Source organism: Leptidea sinapis, chromosome 32 (assembly GCF_905404315.1).
Source record: "Leptidea sinapis chromosome 32, ilLepSina1.1, whole genome shotgun sequence".
Taxonomy (NCBI): Eukaryota; Metazoa; Arthropoda; class Insecta; order Lepidoptera; family Pieridae; genus Leptidea; species Leptidea sinapis.
Window position 1 is genome coordinate 1,462,267 of NC_066296.1, and position 22,857 is coordinate 1,485,123.

Consider the following 22,857-nt stretch of genomic DNA (forward strand, 5'->3'; position numbering starts at 1 on the left):
CAATGACAGTACAATATTGTATATTTCATTAATAAGAGCGCAAAAAAAGAATTCTGGGATAGTTTCTTGCGCCTCTTCTTTTCTCTCAGAGTGTCATTTGTTTCCGAAGCGGTAGTAGTATCTAGTTTATTAGAAATGACATCAAAAAGAATTCTAAAGGAGTCAACTTTAAAAAAATAAATGCCTTTTATCTAAACGTATAAATTATCTAAAACTAAATGAATGGCAGTGGTTAAAGTTTTTTTGATATCTTTAATAGTTACGGTATGATCGCTTGGTATAGTAAAAATATTTAAATATGTCTTTCATATACAGTGGTCCCAATGAGTTGTATAATATCTATAATAAAATAGTAAAAAAGTTTTTTTTTACTATTTTAGTTGTAAGACAGGCAACATTGGCCAACTCTTGCTATTTATTGATTGGGCAACATCTGATATTCAAAAGGGAGAAGGGCTATATATGCTGAGTACGAGATCATTATTATAATAATCATTCAAGCTCTATATATCATAGAATTATAAAATATTTTAATTAATAAGTAAGTAATCGTGTTCCTCAACAAAGTCAATGTACTCATTACAATTAATAAACATAAAATGTACAAATACGAATATTGGAATTCTAAACTTATAATAATATAATACAAAACCAAAATTTATTATTTTAAATTATTTCATTAATTTCATTAACCACAGTATCTTTATTTATTATAAAAACAGATATTATTATATGATATATATATAATTTGATTCTGTGGTAGCAATAACCATAGACACGGAAGGCCAGATATGGCGCCAAACCTATCCTAGAGCTACATAAAAGCGGTCCAATTTGTTAATATTTCAGATAAAATAAAAAATAAAAATAGAGCCCCAATAACAATGTGATGATAATCTTGATCATTTTCCGTCCAAAAATAGATTATTTTCGAGATGTGAGCAACGCGGCCTTCAGGGGAGACCGGGGTCAGGGCGGCGGGGTGTGGCACCGTCGGGGGCGGCGGGGGAGGGTACGTATTGACGTCACAGCCAACAGCCAATAGCGAAGCGATGTGAACAAAATTTTGACTTCGTTCTGTTACCCTAACCCAATTTGATGCTTTTAAGCATTTACAGTAAACATCTTTTATATTATTATTGTTATGAACTAACGAACATATTAAAATATTTTCGTATAAGTTTCTTCTTTGAACATCTTATTTTTTGACAGTAAAAGACGAGCAGGACGTTCAGCTGATGGTAATTGATACGCCCTGCACATTATAATGCAGTGCCGCTCAGGAATCTTGAGAAACCCAAAAATTCTGAGCGGCACTACAATTACGCCTTGAGACATAAGATATTAAGTCTCATTTGCCCAGTAATTTCACTAGCTACGGCACTCTTCCGATCGAAACACAATAATGCTTACACATTACTGCTTCACGGCAGAAATAGGTTGTGACACCCATAATCTAGCCGGCATCCTGTGCAAAGGAGCCTCCCACTAGTAAATCATTTGGACCCACTTCGAGAAAACCAATTTACTTAGAATTAGATGTATCAAGGACTTAGTACAATAAAATATTTTAATAACTTTCTCCTTGTATCCTAAGGAGCAGTTTGTACTTTCAATTACTACATTATATTCTTAAAAAGATATTCAGTAATTGATGTAATATAAGAAACATGTTTATTTAGTATACATACGTTTACATATATTAGAGAATAGGGGGAATGTCACTTCTTACTATCATATAATTTACTAGCAATGTCCCGCGGTTTCACTCGCGTAGTAACCGACCTCGTGGTAGTGGAAACTCTACTAAGTCAGACTATAGATAATTTTTTGTTCATAAAAAAAATATTTTATTTCACTTAGTTATTATTTTATTATTGCATTATTTTCTAGATTGACATTTTAAAATTCGTTATATCTTTTGAATGGAATATCCGATTTTAATAATTTAAAAAGTATTTTATTTTATATATATATTTAGAGTGATATACAGGGTGTCCCATAGTTATGGGACATGAAGGGAAAGTACCTTAAATATCGAAGATAGGCTATTTTACTGAAAGAAGACTTTATGTTATTTTTAAAAGTTAGAAATTCTGCATTCAAAGATTTTCTAAAAATTACTTGCCTCGTCTGGGAATTTCGATTTACATTTAAATGTAAAAAACAACAGCCCTACTCTAATGATGCCAATCGAAAGAATGGCCAAAAACTAATAACTCTTCTTAAGTAACATAGTATTTTAAAAGAAAGTTGTCAATTAAGTGGGTATTTTTTGTAAATTAATTAATTAAATGCTCAAAATGTTATCCCTCTTGTCTTACGCAAATCGCCAATCTATTAAGGAGTCCGCTGCCTGTTGAATTTTTTATTATTTTGGCATTATGGCACAATTCTATTTGTAACTCGCCCACGTTCTCGTATCGTTTTTTGTATAGCATATCTTTCACGTATCCCTAAAAGAAGAAATCTAATGGTGTAAGGTCCGGGGATCTGGCCGGCCATCTAATCGGTCCATTCGTACCAATCCAAGTAGGAAAACATTCATTTTACTTTGTTCCTTTCTTTTAAAATACTATGTTACTTAAGAGTCATTAGTTTTTGGCCATTCTTTCGATTGGCTTTATAAAAGTAGGGGTGTTTTTTTTTACATTTCAGTCGGTTCGATTTCCAGACGAGCCAAGTAATTTTTAGAAAATCTTTGAATGCAGAAGCACTAACTTTTAAAAATAACATAAAGTCTTCTTTCAGTAAAATAGCCTATCTTCGATATTTAAGGTACTTTCTCTTCATGTCCCATAACTTTGGGACATCCTGTATATATATGACTCTAAATAAATATAATTTAATGGTATAAGGATTTTATATTATATGTAATGTGTATTAATGACGTATAAATATCCTAATCCTATACATATAAATATCCCCTCCCCTCAGGATTACAAAAAAATATTGCATCAATTTATCAGTGCAGAAACCACATAACTTATACTTTGTTTTAATATTTATTTTGAGTTAGTTTAATTTTTAGTTTTTTTCACTTGCTCACTTTTACATTACATTAGTACAATACATCATTTTTTCATTGTAAACTTGCAACCCCGCACTTGTGCAACTCAAAAATGCATGCCGGTTTGCCTGTAATTGGATTTACACCATAATTAATACTTATTTTGTTATTTTTATAAGCTAGTAATAGTGTACTTATAATCTGTTGGTGAACCTAATAAATAAATAAATATAAAAATTCCAATATTGACAATCAAATATTTGTATGCCGATATATTGGCGAATTGTGCTGTACACCTATCAATTGTTAAGTACTATGTTACCACGATTCATACAAATAAATCATTTCATTTTATTTCAAGGATTAATACAAAGATATGAATAATATAATTTCATTATTGTCGGCAGTTTCATCAACATTTAAAATGTAAAAAAGTAGTTATAGTGGCATAACTACAGTACATATAGTTGTACATATGGTGTCGCGGACTTTTTTGTAGATATTCATACGCTCTTTAATACTGTTGAACATTTTTTTATTTTATCATCAATAGTTTCCGCAGCGCATGCGATGACAGATTTTTTCACATCTTAGCTTATATTATTGCCTTTCTATTAGGGATACCTATTTTTTTTTGAAAATGTTATGTAGCCTACGTCACTCAGTGAAGATGCAGCTTTCTAATGGTGAAAGTATTTTCGAAATCGGTCCAGTAGTTTTTGTGTGAAAACATACATGTTTCCTCTTTATAATAATAGTTTAGAAATGTTAGTATCTAAATAATATTTATTCATTTATTTACTAGCTGACCCGACAGACGAAAATAATGTAAGTATTCGGTTATAGTAGCCATAGGAAATGTGTAATCAATTTTAATGAGTTAAAAATAAAACAAAAACGTATTTCTGAATGATTTTATAATATGTAGTAATAAAATTATATGGATTTCTATCATATTTGTGCATTAGCACATTACATTACCGCTTTAAAATTGCCTTTTTTTTAGTTTTAAAATATATCATGTAATCCTTAACTTACTCTGTTTGTGATAAGATTTGTTTTATTCTAGTATACTATGTTCAAATGATTTAATTTTGTAAGGAATATTAGGCTTGTTATTTTATTACTCTTTCTAGGACACACAGCCAGTATTCATTCAAAAATATTAAATTTTCAGTATATAATTTGTAAAAATTTTATTATATCTATAAGCTATACAGCTTATGTAGGATATTATTATAGGACCAACAATCCAGTCAGGCAGGTCCAATTTTGCGAAAGCGTTCACTTGTCGAATCCAACTCGGATGGGCAGCGTTCAGGAAGCTCCGTTCTCGTCCCAATTACCACAGTGTCTGAAGACGAAGGTTTTCAACCAGTGTGTGTTGCCAGTGATGACTTACGGTACGCAGACGTGGTTGCTAAGTGCTATCTATGGGCTTTATGAGACAGCTCATGGTCGCTCAGAGGGCAATGGAGAGGGCTATGCTCGGAGTTTCCCTGCGAGATCGAATCAGAAATGAGAAGATCACCAACATAGCCCAAAATGATTGCGAAATTGAAGTGGCAGTGGGCAGGGCACAGAGATATAGCAAGATGGAAAAGGAAAGAGAATCTATTGTTACTGTTGAACAGATTTGGATTGACAAATGGTAATAAGTCAGTCAGCCAAACATGGAAATAGCTCCCATAGTATTTTGAATATTGCATTATATAAAGTATCAAAGGTATACAATGACAAATCAAAATTGATCACACATTATTGGGCTGTCGGGTCGTCTATTCGCTAATATAAAACAATTTGTTATGTTTTTTTAATAATCCTCACTTCTGCGATTAATTACACAAATAAAATTTTAAAATGTCAATTTCCTAATATGCAAATATTGGGGCCGAGCAGGCTATCAACTGTAAAGTAGATCCTGTAGATGAAGCCACAACCTGAGAGTTGACATACAAGATTAATCAACGAGACGTTACTGCAACGGTTGCCTCAGTGTGAAGAGCGCTCGCATGGAACGCGAGAGGTCGTGGGTCGAGTCCCGCATCGTTCTTAAATTTTATTTTCAAATTTTATTTGTGTCGCTAATATATTCAAAGTCTTCGGTCAAATAAACGCCATCAAATAACATATACGTTTCGATAGAAAATAGTCGAATTAAACTTTTATTGCACATAAAACCCCGTGAACAGAACAATTGATACAAAATTAAATACAGCGTTAAGATTATCGTGTATATAAAATAAAGCATTGAAGGCTCGTGAGACATCAAAGATATAAGTGTCCCGGAACTACGGGCGTCTGTTAGACACGCCGCCGGGTGCTAAATATAGCTTACAATCGCTTTGTAGTTGGCTATAAAACTGTTTTGAAACGTGTATTAATAGTTGGTTCCGGATTAAGAATATATTATCATGTATATTAAGCATAAATTATGCTATCACCTTTTACGATAATATGTATTTGCCTTAGATTATTTATATGTCTAGATAGATTGTGAAAAAAAATTGAGGGTGACAGTTAAGCTCTATTTTGAGTAATGATAAAACTAAAAACAAAGGAGAATATTGAAGAACTGCTAACACGTTTGGAGATAACCAGCCTTGAATTCGGACTGGCCATCAACAGAGTTAAAACCAAGATGATGATAGTAGACCGCGTTAATAACAACAGTAGAATTTCAACACATTGCCAACTGTGAGGTGGTGGCAACCTACACCTATCTTGGTTCTACTATCTCCAATACCAGGGGTTGTGAGCTGGAAATCCGAAGGCGATGTGCTATAACCAGGTCTGCGGTAGAGAATCTCAATAATATCTGGAAGGACAGAAGGATCACAAAAACCACCAAGGTTCGACTTATGAGGTGCCTTGTGTTTCCAATCTTCCTCTACGGGGCTGAAACCTGGTCCCCTGGTCCTCTTAAAAGAACTGAAGATAAAAGAAAGGCTATCGTCGACTGTGCAACTACGAATACTCAAGTTCTTTGGTCACATCTCCAGAAAAGAAGGATCGATTGAGCGGATGATAGTGCAGGGCCAGGTGGAGGGGAAAGAGCGAGAAGACGCTCAACCACGCGATGGACGGATCTTAACAATGCAGTGACCCAGACACCTATGGTGGAGTGCTCCCGCAATGTTACAAGCCGTCAAAAGTTTAGCAGCATCGCGCAGGAGGCAGTGCGACCCAAAACTAAAGAGACCAACGGCGACTAATGTTGCATTATCTTTGCAACCACGATCACTCTGACAAGAGTGACCGATCGAGATGAAGATATAGAATAGAAATAGTTCTACTACGTATGTTTTGGTCATGTAGAGAGGTTGGGTCAAAGTACACACGTCCAAATACTTCGCGATCACTTTGCCAACACTTATGGTGTTTTATCCTCATGGTACATGTGTACGGCGGTCGCGTGCTGAGTGATGACGTCATACGTGACTCACTAGATCATGGTGGGTTAGTTAAAGGCTCGTGTACATTGAGTAGTATGCTCATAGCGCTACTACGTATGTGTGGATTCATGCTCATTTTCATAGATAATTTATGCATCTACTAGCTGACCCGGCAAACGTTGTTTTGCCATATAAAGCGATAGTTTTATAAGTAATAAAATATTGCATATATTATAGCCTGTACATCATTTTGTTCTATTGTCAATAGTTTTTGCAGCGCACGTAAAAATAGGTTTTCGATTTTACACCTTGTGTTACAAAATAGCAATTTTATTACGGACCCCTAATTTTGAAAAAAAAAAACATAGCCTATAGCCTTCCTCGATAAATGGACTATCCAACACTGAAAAAATCATTCAAATCGGACCAGTAGTACCAGAGATGAGCGCGTTCAAACAAACAAACACTGCAGCTTTATAATATTAGTATAGATGTATAGAGTCTCTTGCTGTTAGACAACCAATTAAAACAGGCCAGGAATATTACTTTAGTGTAGGTGAGAAGCTACGCGTTAGCCTCGCGATTTGTATGTCACTTTGTGTTAGTGTGCGTGCATTGCTCAAAATAGAGGTTAACTATTAACCTCAATTTCTTCGATGTTTTCAAATCTATCACAGTCTATCTAGTCGCATAATTAATGATTAAAGCTAATTTTAATATGTATATTCGTATTAATCACACCGAAATTGGTACAATTATTGATTTTGAAATAATTTTTAGGGTACATCCCCTATACATAAAGCGGAGTTTTTATCTCTCTCATTCACTTCAGCTGGCTCAACGCGCAATTGGCCGGTTTAAATCATGCATGCACGCATCATACATGAAGAAAGAAAGAAGAAGAAAAGAATCAACTTAAAGTAAGAGTCAAATAATATTTAATTAGGTTATAAGCTACGTATTTGAATTTTCATGACTTTTTCACTCAATCTACTGAATCGGCAAACAGTTCAGTCAACGAACTGAGGTGAGATTAATATTTTAGTTTCCGACTGATTAAATCGCTTCGGACGCCTTGGGATATGCGTAATTAATACAAATAGTGACTCAACAAGGCCCTAGACAGAGCAATAATAGAGTGCCGTAATGGAGGAGAGTAGCGTACCGGTTTGTTCCATTACGTATCAGTACTTGTATTTAGGTGAACAACGGTATCGAAAGTTGCACTCGTTTAGCGTCCTCATGCTATACCACGATTAAGTTTTTGTGATAACTTTTGCATAATTTATTATTATTATTATTACTGTGTTATTAATAAACGCGAAGTAATTCCAAATTTAAAACTTTAGTCTTTATCTTACCTTTTGTTACACTACAGAATTACATGACAGGGAGAAGAAATTTTAAACTTGGAGTATCTTTACATTGCGTTTAAGGCCGATAGTATATTGCAAATATTTTGCCATGGTGTAAGTCTAGCAAGAAACGGTTTTAGGAACCACTCACGGCGAAACTGTAAGAGCCAAGCTCTGTAGAGACCTTGGCAAATCGAAATTAAGGCCGCTATCCCAAGAAATCGCCAAAATAGCGCATAATTGAAACCATTTCTTAACGGTATATAAAGTTTTTATTTTTCCAAAAAATAATTATATGTCTACAGAATATAAGAAGAAAATTCATTTTGTCTTTACATTTCTATCTTTAATAGACATTGCAAAAAAAAATACACCAAAATAAAGCATTGAAATTTTTGCAGTTTGAGCCATGCAAAACATTCGATCTAGATAAAAATTGTATGAAAACTTATTTATTGTTTACAAATACTATATAAAATGACATAGTTTTGTTTTTTTTTGTAAAAAAAGACTTGTATTATGTTTGTAATAAATTAAAAATGCTTCTAATTCTGAATGAAAACAATGACGATCTTGTTAGAGAGTGGTATCCTTACTCCGCTTGATTCCTCAAGGCTGTTGGCTCGGTCCCCAGACTTAAGTATAAAATATTAGTAGAAGTTCATTTTTCGTAGGCCTCACGACCAATATAATATGTGATATGTATTTGGCCTACGCCATACGTGATTCACGGACGAGTAAAAAAAGAATGACTCCGTGTCACCTGACATAACAGTGAAGCACCAAATCAAGCCGGTAAACGAGTAAATACATAGCCCCACGCACACACTTACACTAATACAAGCCGATCGCCCGCCATTATGAGATTTACCGTCGTCTGTGACAGATCAGTTTGCGTCGCAATAAAATATTTAAAAATGCCGTCGTGCGTTGTGAAAAAGTGTAAAAACGATACTATACAAGTATTTGTGGCCATATAATATGATTATTTAAGGGAGAAAATATTGTGTTACTAGTATCCCCCGTAACTGCACACACACTAGCATAAAGGTGCTTTACTTGCTAATATCTCGGCGCGGAGTCCTGCTTTTTTTACTCGGCCGTGACGTGGTTTTACTAGGCTATTACTGTGCTACACAGAACTTGCTACGATATTACTACGTTAATCGTAAAATATTAAATTCATTTATTTAACGGATCACCAACATCAAATGAAGGTAATCACAGCATGCTTTGTCTTACAAAAATCTAGAAATCTAGAAAAATATTGCTTAAATTAGTAAATTACGAGTTATTTATATTAATTACAGTTCTGTGAATGCAATATTACGACCATTTTTACGACGACTTCCTAATTATTATATTCTGAGGCTGTAGAAATGTCACTTTATTAAAATTTATTAATACTATCAAAATTAATGTTAATATTTGGACATTTCTTTGTACAGTCGTTATAGCGACGAGAAATACGTATAAATATATTATATATAAATAAATATATAATATAAATATATATTAAATACGTACTACAGGTGAATCACGTCCTAGATTGGTTTATAAGTAAAATAATATAGTAGCTATATTATAGATGCTTGCATTATGCCTTTATTGATTTATTTACGGCATGTATGGATCGATACATCTACTGTATTATATATGTACAATATGTACTGAAACCTGTAGGTTTTATATACATACATAGGTGTTTGAAATACTTGTGTAAGGCATTAAATTTTTGACGTAATTGAAATAATTTTTAACTTTGCCTTTACCTTTAGGTTCCTACCTACTCCGGCGATCTAGACCAGATCGTCGGTCCATCTTGTGGGAGGCCTAGCAACACTACGTCTTCCGGTACGTGGTCACCATTCGAGGAATTTACTGTCCCAACAGCCATCTGTCCGTCGAACTATGGGCCCACTGCCACTTTAGTTTCGCAATCATTTGAGCTATGTTAGTGACTTTGGTGGTTCTCCTGCAGATCTCCTCACTTCTGATTTCATCTCACAGGGAAACTCCGATCATAGCCCTCTCCATTGCCATCTGAGCGACAATCAGACCTTCTTAGGAAGCTGTTTTGACGCCATCGAGCATATGGCAGAGACCATGGAAGACTTAATCTCTGCAAATCGGAGGTGACTAATATATTCGCCGTTGATATTGATGTCCAGTCCGTTTCAGTCCAGAAACTTAAAGACATCTTCTAATACAGCGATGAACAGCTTCGTCTTGTCTGACTCCCCGCTGCAGTCGGATAGGCTTCGAGAAATGATTCTGGAGACGGACTTACATGATGGCGTTTCAACGCTTCAATATATCGATAATAAATGTGGCACCTCTAAAGAAACTGAAGCACCGCCCAAATCTCGATCGGATCATAGGCTTTGTAATAGAATTTAGCATAGGCCAAGCATAGTGGTTGATTGTATTCCTCCGTCTTCTGTATAACCTGCCGCAGTACGTAAGTAGTCTATGGTGCAGAAACCTTTCTGGAATCCCGCTTGTTCGGGAGGCTGGAAGTCGTCGAACCTGATAACCCTAGTAAACAGTTATATACATAAACACATGGCTCAGAAGTGACATGGGTCTAAAATTCTTAAAAGTCGTTTTATAGCCCTATTTAAAGAACTATATACTATACTTCTGTGCCATGACGGAATTGAATAGCTTCGGAGGATCTTAAGTACAGGGGTACCACCAGCTCTCAAAAGTTCAGCTGTAATTCCATCATCACCCGGCGCCTTGTTGTTTTTAAGCTGTTTTAGGGCCATACTAATCTCGTACAGGCTGATGTCTGGGATATATTCGGTATATGCCTATTTGCTCTGCTTATAAAAAAAATGTATACGTGTAACTTAAGCACGTGGTGTTATTTCTTTTAGAACACGGACAAAAGTTTTGGCATTCTACGCTGACGTATATAATTTGCGATAATATTATGTTTTTTTTTCTATTCTATATCGTCATGCTCGCTTAAATGCTTCTGCTTGTGGCGGCGACGTGGGGCGGGTCGTTCCCTTCCCTAAAATATGGTCGAGGGAGGCGATGGCTGGTCCATGCGTCATGCTCGTGAACGGGTGCTACTCGTGGTGGCTGGATGGTCTTGTTACCGGGAGGTCTGCTTGATGTGTTTTTTATTATTATTATTTCCTTTAAAGTTAAAGTTATTATATATTTTATTTTATGAAATGCTCACATAATGCCTCTATTTATTTACGGTATGTGTGGATTGATGCATCTACTATACTCACTCTTGTGTATATATGTATTAATTTTCTTTTTTTGACTTACTCGTGTAGGCCTTTCAGTTTTTGACATTTGAGTATTTTTGTTGTGTCACTTTGCATATATTGTAATTGAAATGATTTGTAAAACAATTAAAATATACATCTTGACTTAAAAGAGTGGCAATGAGTTTCTTGCTACTTCTTCTCATTAGCTCAACCCTTTACGAAGTAGCGGTAAATTCAATAAGAAACAATATTTTTTTTTGACATTCATAAGTGTCATTTCCGTGACCTACAAACGTGACGTAAAAATTATAATCATCTTTCGGCTCTGTAATAGATTAAATAAGATTGAAAAATAGATATGATAAAAAAGGAATACAGAAAAACAATATGGCACGAATTTAAGGTATTTATTGTGTGACACTTTCGTGACATTTCATACATTTACACGACGTGTCAGTTGAGTGTTGCCACATACTATACCGCAGTTGTAAAACATGTTTATTTCTATCCAGACAGGAATACTAAATGTAATTTTAGCTCTTACTATAAATAGAGACATTGTGAATACTATTTGACCTATATCTTCTGCCAATTTCAATAGCTCAAAAGCAATTTTCGAATGATATTCGCATTATTGGAATTTAAGTATTCTCGAGAGATATCATATCATATGTTTTTAGATTAATTAAAATTTTAGATATTATAGTGACGAGTGTTAAATACTATCTAAAAGAATGCGTTATGATTTTGATTTTCGTTTGATGATTTTTTGTAATATTCTTAATGAATAAAAATGAAAGCTTTTTTGCAAATTTATTTACTTTTTAGCGATGGAAGAGGATGACCAACGATCTATAATGTGGGTTAAAAGATGGTATGTGATTATTACGGCTGATACTCTCTTGTAACATCAGAGGAGTCACAGGAATGTTGCCGATCTTATAAAGCGTCGAAAAACGAACAAGTACGAAAACACACTGGTAGGTGACAGGCGAGGATCGAACCTGGAGCTCCGTGGTGAGTCAAATAATAGACTGAAGCCCCCAAGTTAGGCTTAGCGACCATAATATATACAATGGATCTATAATAAAATAGCAGAATAAGTAAGCAAAATAGTTATTTATGCAACTGTTGTGTAATAAGGGATATTAAAATTGTTTTAATGCCTAATTATCAACAGTTGCATACAAGACTTTATCTGCCCAGAATATTATGAATCCTCTAAAAAAGATTCTGAACCAGGTAGCTTACTCCTAACAACAAAGCCATTCCGAATAACCATAATATCATCCAAAGGAGTGTTATTGTGAAAACGGATGATATTATAATGTTGTACTGAACTTCATTACAACATTCGTTTGGATGATGTAATGTTTATTAGGACATTCGGTGTTTTAATGTTGGCAATAAGCTAACTGTTTTAGAATCTTTAAAATAGGATTTGAAGCATGGGTAGATAAATAAACTTTAAGTGCTTCATGTTTTTATTTCAATCAGAAAAATCTATACGGTTATGATTTATGTGCGTGCCTATTGATCGTTTTGATTGTAAACCAATCGACCATAGTTTTGATTATATGATGTTAATTTCAGTTTTAAATCTCTACGCGTTGCGTTTGTCAATTGTTTTAAAATGTTTGCACAGAGTCAACTGCAGCTTCGTCTGACGTCAATTTTGACACACCCCTTGCAGGTAGGTGTGTACGGGTCACGGCGGGGTGGGGGGGAGGTGAGCTGGGTACCATTGACGCGCTTCACTCAATGGCACAGGAACTGGGTCACGCTATGACGTCAGCAATGGCCTACATAGAAGCGGATCCCGCGGCTAACAGCAAGGGACTCTAAATATAGAGGATTACAGCCTGATTATGTGGAGTTTGTTTGACAAGATGTGCGAGTGATCGTGCTTTATAGATTGTTACGTAATTATTATATATATATACATTGTAACGTTTATTTTTTTGCACTTTGCAGAGGATGCCGGCTAGATTATGGGTACCACAACGGCGCCTATTTCTGCCATCAAGCAGTAATGTATAACATTACTGTATTTCAGTCAGAAGGGCGCCGTAGCTAGTGAAATTACTGGGCAAATGAGACTTAACATCTTATGTCTCAAGGTGACGAGCGAATTTGTAGTGCCGCTTAGAGTTATTGGGATTTTCAAGAATCCTTAGCGGCACTGCATTGTAATGGGCAGGGACTATTAATTACCATCAGCTGAACGTCCTGCTCGTCTCGTCCCTTATTGTCATAAAAAAATATGTTGATCTCTATTCGTTGTAATCTTTTAGACAAAATACGAGACTAAGCATATCTATATCCCATTTCAGTTCTGCAGGATATTAGATACATAATATCTAATCGGATATTTCTGATGCATTTTTATTTTAGCAGGAATTTAAAACGGCCTAATGATACGATAGTACGACATACTTTTAACTTTTTACTCGTCGGACTATGTTCAGTTCAAGTAAAAAAATTATGAAGATTTTTTTATGTTATCTGTCAAAAGCTACTGGACATATATAAATAAAGCAGAAGTTATGAACACTTATGCATAATATCTTAATATATATGAACTACGTAACGCGTTGTTTGTCCGCGATGGACTCCTAAACTAATGAACGGATTTTAATAAGGATTACGTCATGGAGTGCAGTTTGGTCCAACTTGAGAGATAGGATAGTTTTTATTTCGATTTGAGACCCGAAATTCTTTCTTTATTCAATATTTGTTTTGTATGGACATATTTTCTATGAGATAATTTAGTGACGCACGGTTTGACAGTTCTGCTATGAAACAACATTAAAACAACAGGGAGCATATTTTACAAAATAATTTTTGATGTTATGAAATATTATTGAAAAATTAATATAAAACAGTTTTTTTTTACTATCTGCAGAACAACGTCTGTTGGATCATCTAGTATATTATGATATATCATAAGCAAGATAACAAAATGATGCATTTTTAAGTTTAAGTGCATTTACGAGCACAATTGGCTGAAATATCGATTTCAGTTTCCTATATTATCTCCAAAGCGACTGGATTGGTTTCCATGAAACGTATGCGTGCTGAGCTCTTTATTTGTGAGTATTGAATGAGACTGAGCTGTCTCGCTCCGTTATGTAACGCTTGAACGAACAAAATTTACCAGAGTGATTTATGGACAGTTATAAAATATATGTTTTGTTAATGTTATATATCATCGCCTTGATGAAGTAACGTGCGGTTTTATGCACACACCGTTTTTAAACCCGTTTTTTTTTCTTAATTTTCTATGAAGAATACGAGATAAATGTGTTGCACCAAAACATGAATTAAAACAGTAGTTCAAAGAGGATGTAAATACTATGTAATAAGAGGCGGAACTGCCTAAGTCAAAACTGAAATTTAGTTTAGTATGAAACCTGCAGTGATTTGATATAAGTTCGAAATAGTAATTACAATATGGCGACGAAGTATAATCCGGCTAAGTTTGAAAGCGAAGAGTTGCTTAAAACGTAGTGGATTTCGGCTATCTCCATTTTTTACAAGATTATAGCTGTCACCTGTCAATCTATCAACGTCTGAACGTTTCATATAATCGAGTGAATCGCTTTTTTCCTAGAGAGTTTCGCTAGGCTGCAGTAGCTAACCAATTCACCGGAACATCATTAATATTTCAGACCAGAGAATACTCTAAAAACAAAAACTAGTTTTTTTTTATTATTTATTAGTACCTAAGTAAAAGCCCTATAGGCATACATCTCGTCCAGCGGTTTCATAAATATCGTTAAGAAATCACGAAATCACGATGAAATAATATATTAAAGTTCATTGTGAAGCATTTAAAGCTCATCGCAAAAGCAATTACGCATGGAACGCGAGAGGTTCGAGTCCCGCATCGTTCATTAAATTTTATTCAGTTTTATTTGTGTAATTAATCCCAGAAGTGAGGGTTATCACTTTAATAACATTACAAGTTATTCAAATACCTTTGAACAAAAATAGACTCATATGTAAGGGTGTGTCGCTTCCATTAAACTAATTATCCGACTTTCTCGAGGGAAATGTAGCTTGGCTATAAATAAAACGTAACGGTTGTGTTAATAATATATTCAGAACTGCCTTAATTTCTTTTCTCGCCTCTCTCTCTCTCCCGATGGGTCACCAGACATACAACCGCTACATAAGCTCTCTAGATTCTTAGTCTTACTCTTTAGGGGTGTAATGTATTTTTTTAACGGGAATTCTATTTCATCATCATCATCATTATCAGCCGGAAGACGTCCACTGTTGGACAAAGGCCTCCCCCAAAGATTTCCACGACGACTGGTCCTGCGGTGCCCTCATCCAACGTTTTACAGCGATCTTGACCAGATCTTCGGTGCGTCTTGTGGGGGCCTACCAACACTGCGTCTTCCGGTATTTTATTCATCGGCGTTATTTTGCGAAAATTAATAAAAAATCCAAACGTTCTAAGTTTTCTTAGTGTTCATTTCGCTAATATCCTAAATACATGGTCGAATTATACGTCGAACCATCGGACGGTCCACTGCGCGCCTCGTAACAATTGGTCCGGCGTCGTATTCGGTACGGTCTGGACGGTAATAATAATATTTTTTTTGAGATGAACATTGCAACATACCATGGAATATGGTAGGCTACACAAGGCATCTTCAGGATGTTGACTCACCGGATATATATATATATATATATATGTACGAGACTGAATCTCAGCTGAATTAACATTCAGGAAAACTCGCATTAATTGTGAATTAAGACTCCGCTGTCGGTACGTCTGTGTGCACCGGACTGTATCTCATAATCCGCAATAGTTGAAATTTTTTCAGAAATATTAATATTTGTTATTTCCATAAACATGCTTTATTTACCACAAGAGCTACGTATAAAACTGAGGCCCAAATTTTTTAGAACCTGCCCACAAATCAATTCAATATTTTTCAACAACTTTTCGTTCATATTTAACTGGTGAAGTAACGCATTGTACTTTGAAATTGTCAAGAGGTATTACTTATTTCGAAACGTCGATATATATATATATATATATATATATAGAGTATATTATATTTACTTCTACTTGTTTACATAATTTAATATAAGTAGGTTAAGATTTATCCATCAAAAATATAACTTGTAACAATACCAAGTCGCGCCACTCAGTTCTTCTAGCGTAAAAAGTGAGTGAGATCCATGTAATAACTAAATAAGTTATTAGCTAACCTAGCAACATCTTATGGTGACGATATCAGTTATATAAATAGTTTATATTATAAATAAATATATTAACTTGGCTCTCGCATGACATAATGTATCTTCTTTTAAATCAAAATACAATGCATCTCTCAAGTAATACATATTTTATTAAATTTGTTTCTTTATGACAATAAGTAACGAGACCATTATGCCGCCCTGCCCTCTCCATTAAAATGCACACTGCATTCAGGATTCTTGAAAACCTAAAAAATCTGAAAGGCACTAAAACTGCGCTCGTCACTTGAGACATGAGATGTTAAGTCTCATTTGCCCAGTAATTTCACCAGCTACGGCGTGCTTCCGACTGAAACACAGTAAGTAATGCTTAAACACATTACTTCACGGCAGAAATAGTTGCCGTTGTGGTACCCATAATCTAGCCGGCTTCCTGTGCAAAGGAGCCTCCCACTGATAAATTATCTTTTAAAAAGATTGTTTGAATATTCTTGCGGAATTTACACTTTACTATTTTCTGAATCAATATTTTAAAATATTCCGTATTAGTCATGTGCGACTCTTTCGTGTGTTCTGACCATACATGCTGCAGTGTTAAACATCAAGATAATAAGTTTCATTATTGGCAATAATAGATATTATACTAGACAGCAGTTAAAGAATCACGAATTTTGATCGGTTTGAAAAGTATTTTTTTCTGTTTTATACTCACGTTATTCATATACAATACTATTTCTTTGTTCGAAACAGTAATAGCAACAAATAAACAATAACTTATTACTCAGATTACAGAAGTTAACCCTAGAATGTCGCCGTGATATTTCAGTAATTAGTTTTTTTTACTCAATGTATTAAAATAATGGCTTTTGATAGCTGGTTATTTTTCTTGGGAGATAGTAATATAGTGACATCGCGAGCCTAAAATAAAAATTCATGAAAGCCTACAATCCTGAATGAGAAACCACGTTTACAATTTATTAAGAATCATTAACTTAACTGCACTGGCAATACCTTACAAAAAAAAACTAGACGTCCAGTAAAACTATACTCAACAGTAATTCTATTTATGAAAATATCCGTTAGGTACATTTCAGTTTTATAGAAATGAACGACGGCCACACGTCACGCGTTGATAAGCAACACCCGCTCTACTTCTATTGTCTGTGGCTCATTGTCTATGGTGCTTTGTTTATGGCGCGGGATGTGGGAAGTGGTGTGAATGTCTTGTTGCGTGCTCTTTGGTAAGCCTACGGAAGCTTTGATAGTGACGTATCGAAACTTAATAAAGGCTTGTATTGTGTCAGTAGTGGAAGAGTTAATAGTAATAATATATTATTATGCAATAAAGAAGAAAAGCACTGTATTACGTCATGGGCTTCATACTGCATCGTGAGATGGACTAAGACTGGCTTTATTACAGGGGAATGCACACTCTACTTTTCACACCTTCTGGGAGGCAATAAAAAAGACTAGAAGAGTAAGAAATTTCACTATTGAGGACATACGGGCCAAGATTTTTTAGTTATTCTCTTTTGAACAAAGTCGACAAGCTTTTATCATTTGATTATTTTGGTAATAATATCTAAAGCATCTGAATTAATACACTCCGTTATACAATACGACACAACGTGAGAATATTTGAAAGCGTAAAATTACCCAAGTCATGGCAACGGCGCCTATTTTCTTTTTTTTTTGTGTTCCATTTATGGTTCTGGCTGTATGGGCTTGAAGCCTTTGCCTTAAAATGAATATAGAAACAAAATAAAACTACATAAAGCTAATTTGGTATTCGTCCTCAATTCGTAAATTTTATCGAGTTCCATTTTTGAATAAGATCCCTTTACAAACAGCGTATGCTAATGTATTCATACGAATTTCAATGTTCCGAACTGAAATCATGCCACTACCTGGCGCGCTCTTACAATATTATTTACCTCTGCGTTTTGAAAGGAAGTAATTACTTGCTTTACTTTGACATTTCCTGACATTAATTGAACATTGTCGAGCAGGAGGTGTGAACAATTTCAATAAAAGTGTTTTAAGAACCTAATTGAATAATTAATATATCTGACTATTGCTTTGAATACGTCAACACGCGTACGTGATACAAATCTGGTCTATTTTTGAAGTTATATTTCTCTAGGCCGTTATGAAAAAAGGATAAGAGTGAAATTTTAAGATGCGCGCGCATCACTGTAACACAAAAGTAACAGGTTGAAGTTGATTCCTAAAATTTTCTGACGTTTGCGTCAATAGTTATTTTTTTTTGTTTTCTTCCATTATTAGGACAGGCAAAGGGTTGAAGCCTATACAGCCGTATTCATTATTTTATAATTAATTGTCAAAGCCATCTTTGCAAGATTTTTACAACCGGTTTTCTTTCTAAAAACGTAGAATAGCACGAGGAATAAATCATTTTAATGATTTTTGCTTCGTTAGTCCAAAGAAGTGTAATTCTTGCGTGCATACTTTTGTTTTGTTTAAGCGTCAGACAGCATACTGCAGTCAAGTTTAACAAAAAAGTAATTGAGACGTCAAACGACCCGCTCGTATATCGCGTGTATCCTTCCATGTCCTCCCTATGAGAAATGTTTGAACCTAAATAGCTTATGATCCGTACCACCCAAAAACCTAAACTTTTATTAATTTTATTTCTTCAACAAGACCTTTCTATACTATACTATGGGGGTCCGTACCGGTTGTGGTTAAATTGAAGGAATACAATTTCCATAATATAATATAAAATTGACACACTCTTACACAAATTATCTTGCCCCAAACTAGACATAGCCTGTACTATGGGTACAAGACAACGATATATTTAATACAATATACTTACTTAAACATACATAAATACAAATAAACATCTACGACTCGGAAACAAACATTCATTTTCATCATATAAATGATTACACATGAACCCGGGACCTCTAGCTCAGTAGGCAGGGTCACTAACCACTGGGCTATAGGGGTCGTCACGTATGTATCAGATTTACTCGATGTGTTAGCAACTCCTATACAACAGCGTAGCGCTACATGGCTACGAAAACTACGAAAATACAGAGCCTTAGCGAGCTCATAATTTGTAATCTTCAAGTTGGCCTTATTCTTTATTAGCTTATTTATTTATTACTAGCTTCTCCCCATAACTTTTCCTGCTTATTTTTATACTTGAGTTCAGAGAAAATCATGCTCTCAAACATGATGAGATATAAAAAAAAAACTACGTTTAAAAAAACTGAAAAGTACTTATGAAATATTTTTAGTTATTTGATACTTTTAAATTTTTGAAGTCGGTTTTTTTTTTACTTTTTAGTGTCAGTCAATAATAATATATAATCTACCGGAATGAAAACTGTAAAAAAGAACCGTACACAAAAAACAATTATATGATCCACGTAGACAAAAATTTATATAAAAAACTTTCATAAAATAAAAACTACTGGGCCAAACTACCTGTGTAAAATTTTGATGGCATCTATTCTGCATCGAACTAAATAAGAATTACGTTAATCGGATCATTAATCTCGGAGTAATCGGTGTACATACATAAAAAAAATACCAATCGAATTGAGAACCTCCTGAAGTGTTTCATAACAATGTAAAATTTGTGAAATTTCATCCGAATCGGGATTCGAAAATTCAGCCCTATTTGTTTGAACGATTTTACCTGATCGTATTTCAATAAGGGATACATTTATATGGACTGTTTTACAAAAACTGTGTGTTTGACAAAAACTGGAATTTAAGAATCATTAAAAATATTAAATTAAACTTTGACAGGTTTTTTTAAGATCTTTTTCTAGATTGTTTAACATCTAGTGGCTTAATTAAAGTACCAACCATTAAAACATACAAACTTTCAATGTCACGTTCATGATATACCTAGCTTCATAGTTGTCGATTATTGCTAAGCTATTTTTTTATGAGAAAAGGTGTCGTGATGCGCAAGATCTGATAATACGCTCTGCTTATGACAGTCCAGTGTTGGCTCAAGATAATTGGTTTAACACAAAATTCTCAGTCACTTTCAGATAGAACGTATTAATTCTCATTACACTGTTCCCCGGCAGAAAAGTTGCTGGTGTGGTATCCAGCACATAATACTGTGCTAACAGGCCTCACATTTTTACAATGAGACCTTTTCAGTTAAAAATTTTAACTCCTCTCCTGTTTGACTGATTCGTCCACGGAGTACCTTATCTACGGGGGTTTCTTTGTCATTTTCAATGTAAGATTTCAAATACTTGCATCTCATTATAAAATTAATGAGTGCCTATAAGCGCTTGTATGACTTTTAACTTTTAGGCTGATATCTATAGCGGATACTAAGACTTTGCTCAGACTTTACTCAGGTAAAACATAGCTAAGTGTAAGCTAAGCATAATCTTTGATTTCGTTTTTATTGTCATTTGACATCTGAAATTACACTGGGCTTAAGCTAAGACAGCCTAATAGTTCGCGTTTTATCATAATTAGTAAAATTTTACGTCAGTAAATTCTGAGCACAGTCTAATTATGCTCTTTAGTTCTCAGCAGGTAGGCGTGCATTGGTTTTCTTTTTTTTTAATGTAGATGCACCTATATGTATAATATGTAACTCAATATTTAAACGTGATTTACACTCTGTAAAATTTAATTTAATAGCACACCAATGACCGTTGTAAATACAATATTTTTTATAATACTGGCCTTATAACCTAATCGGGTTAAAATATCGACACATATCCCTACTAATATTATAAATGTGATTGTAATTTTATTACGCTTTTGCGCCGGAGCTAGTAAACCGATTTCGATGAAATTTGGTACAGCGATAGACTGGAGCTTGGGAAAGGACAAAGGAAAGTTCTACTTTATATCCCGGAAAAATATATGGTTCCCGCGGGATAGTAGGTTTAGTTTGCCATAGCAATGTTCCTCAAAATAAGTTTCATATAATATATTGGGAATGGGAGCGAAAACAGGAAACGGAACTAGAATAGGACATGAGACAATCTTCAACTCCGAACTTGTTTATATTTTTAAAAACCCTCTATTAACGTGGATGAAGTCGCGGGCTTCATTTATTTGTGTTATAAAATAAGAAATGTAGCCAGTCGAAACAAACAAAAGAATTCATCTATTAAACGTAAATTCGTTCCATTCTGATACAAAATTCACTGATTTACAATAATTAGAAAAAATCTCATTATTTTCAACTTCTTGAAACGTGTTTTGGATATGTTTGTTGTACGATAAGAAGTCACGAGTTAAGTAATGTTTTGACCTGATCGTAGGTGATACTTTCGTCCAACTACAATGATTGCCTTGCCGCTCGGGATTATTGAAAACATAAGATTTTATAGAAATGTTGAAAGTTTTCCTAGGAAAAAACTTAGGTACTGATCACCTTTTCTATGTTGGTAATGTACAGAACCAAAGCTTAGTTTAAAATTTATAAATTAAACGGTAGGTAAGTAATTCTCTTTTCCGATTCCTCCCCAGGAATTTTGTATATTTTTAAACTTTGCTGGTTCATCGTTAAACAGCTTAAGATGGAAGTACTAAGCTCATACAAACGTAAAATAACATAAACTTATTTCTTTCGGATTTATGTCCGCCAACAGAACACCCACGGCCGGCTCACATTTGCGATTCATTTTCGCTGAGGCCGTAAAAGGCATTCCGAGTATAATTGACCTTTTTGGTGTCCAGCGATCGTAAAGTTAATGGTGACTTACCGACAGGAGAGGACGGGCGGGGCGTCACCCCCCTGCGCCCGTGAACCGGCTCGCTCCGCGCGGAAAAAACCTTTTACAAAACAGATCGATCGATATCTCTCACCAATATTGCCAACACGGCTTCGTCTAATTCATCTTCTGGGATACACTAGCGGGTGGGGAGTCGGGGTCGAAGTCGGGTCGGCACAAACGGGCTCCTCGGGAGCGGCCAGGGTCGGAGGTTCTACCGGGGGACCCGGGGCCGGCGGCCAGGTTGCATAACGCTGATCGTGCCGGGCGCGCGGGCGGTATCGACTACGGGGGCGCGCATGCGCGGAGGTACCTTCGCAGCCGTAGCCCTGCCCGATGAGCCCCCACAGCAGGTCCGAGCAGTGGTGGCAGTATGTGGGCTTGTGGAAGGTCTTCTTGGCGAAGGAGTGGGTGCGTTGGGGCGCGGCCTGCGCCATGGCGGGCGCGCGGGCCGGGCCGGGCGTGCTCGCTACTCATGCCGCGGCGCCAGAGGGCGCGCCGCGCTCCCCGAGCGGCTGTCGCGGCCCACCATCGCGGCGCGTCTGCCGCCCGCCAGCGGCGCCGCGCCAACGCGACCCGGCCTCACCGCGCATGCGCCGCGCTCGCGTGGCGTCGCCGCGGAGTAGTCGCTCGCGCCTCGCGGTCGATACGAGGAAACATACGTGGTGGTAGGTTGTTGAGTATTGAGATTGGAATGACCTTGCTTATCGTTGATTGACGAAACTTCAGATACCGAATGGGTTGTTACCCGAAACTGTTGCCCTAAACACGCTTTTAAGTAATTCGTTTACTAATACATTTCTATCGGAAACAGTATTTTTGCATTTTTTATCTGTATAAAAGAAGCTGTTTTATATTTAACCTCTATCATTAATAAGTTTAGGTTCTCAGTTCATCTACAAGCATAAATATAAC

The 22,857-nt window shown here is 35.5% G+C and overlaps 1 protein-coding gene across 2 annotated transcripts in view; it reads right to left on the reverse strand.

Moving 5' to 3' along the window:
- Positions 1-22,417, reverse strand: part of LOC126974339 (diacylglycerol kinase theta) — a 73,445-nt gene extending 51,028 nt beyond the window's left edge. For both annotated transcript variants that reach the window (XM_050821796.1, XM_050821798.1), the window contains exon 1: positions 22,256-22,417. In XM_050821796.1, the coding sequence (XP_050677753.1) occupies positions 22,256-22,379 (124 nt within the window). In that variant the 5' untranslated portion in view covers positions 22,380-22,417. The remainder of the gene's footprint in view (positions 1-22,255) is intronic.
- Between the last annotated feature and the right edge of the window lie 440 nt (positions 22,418-22,857).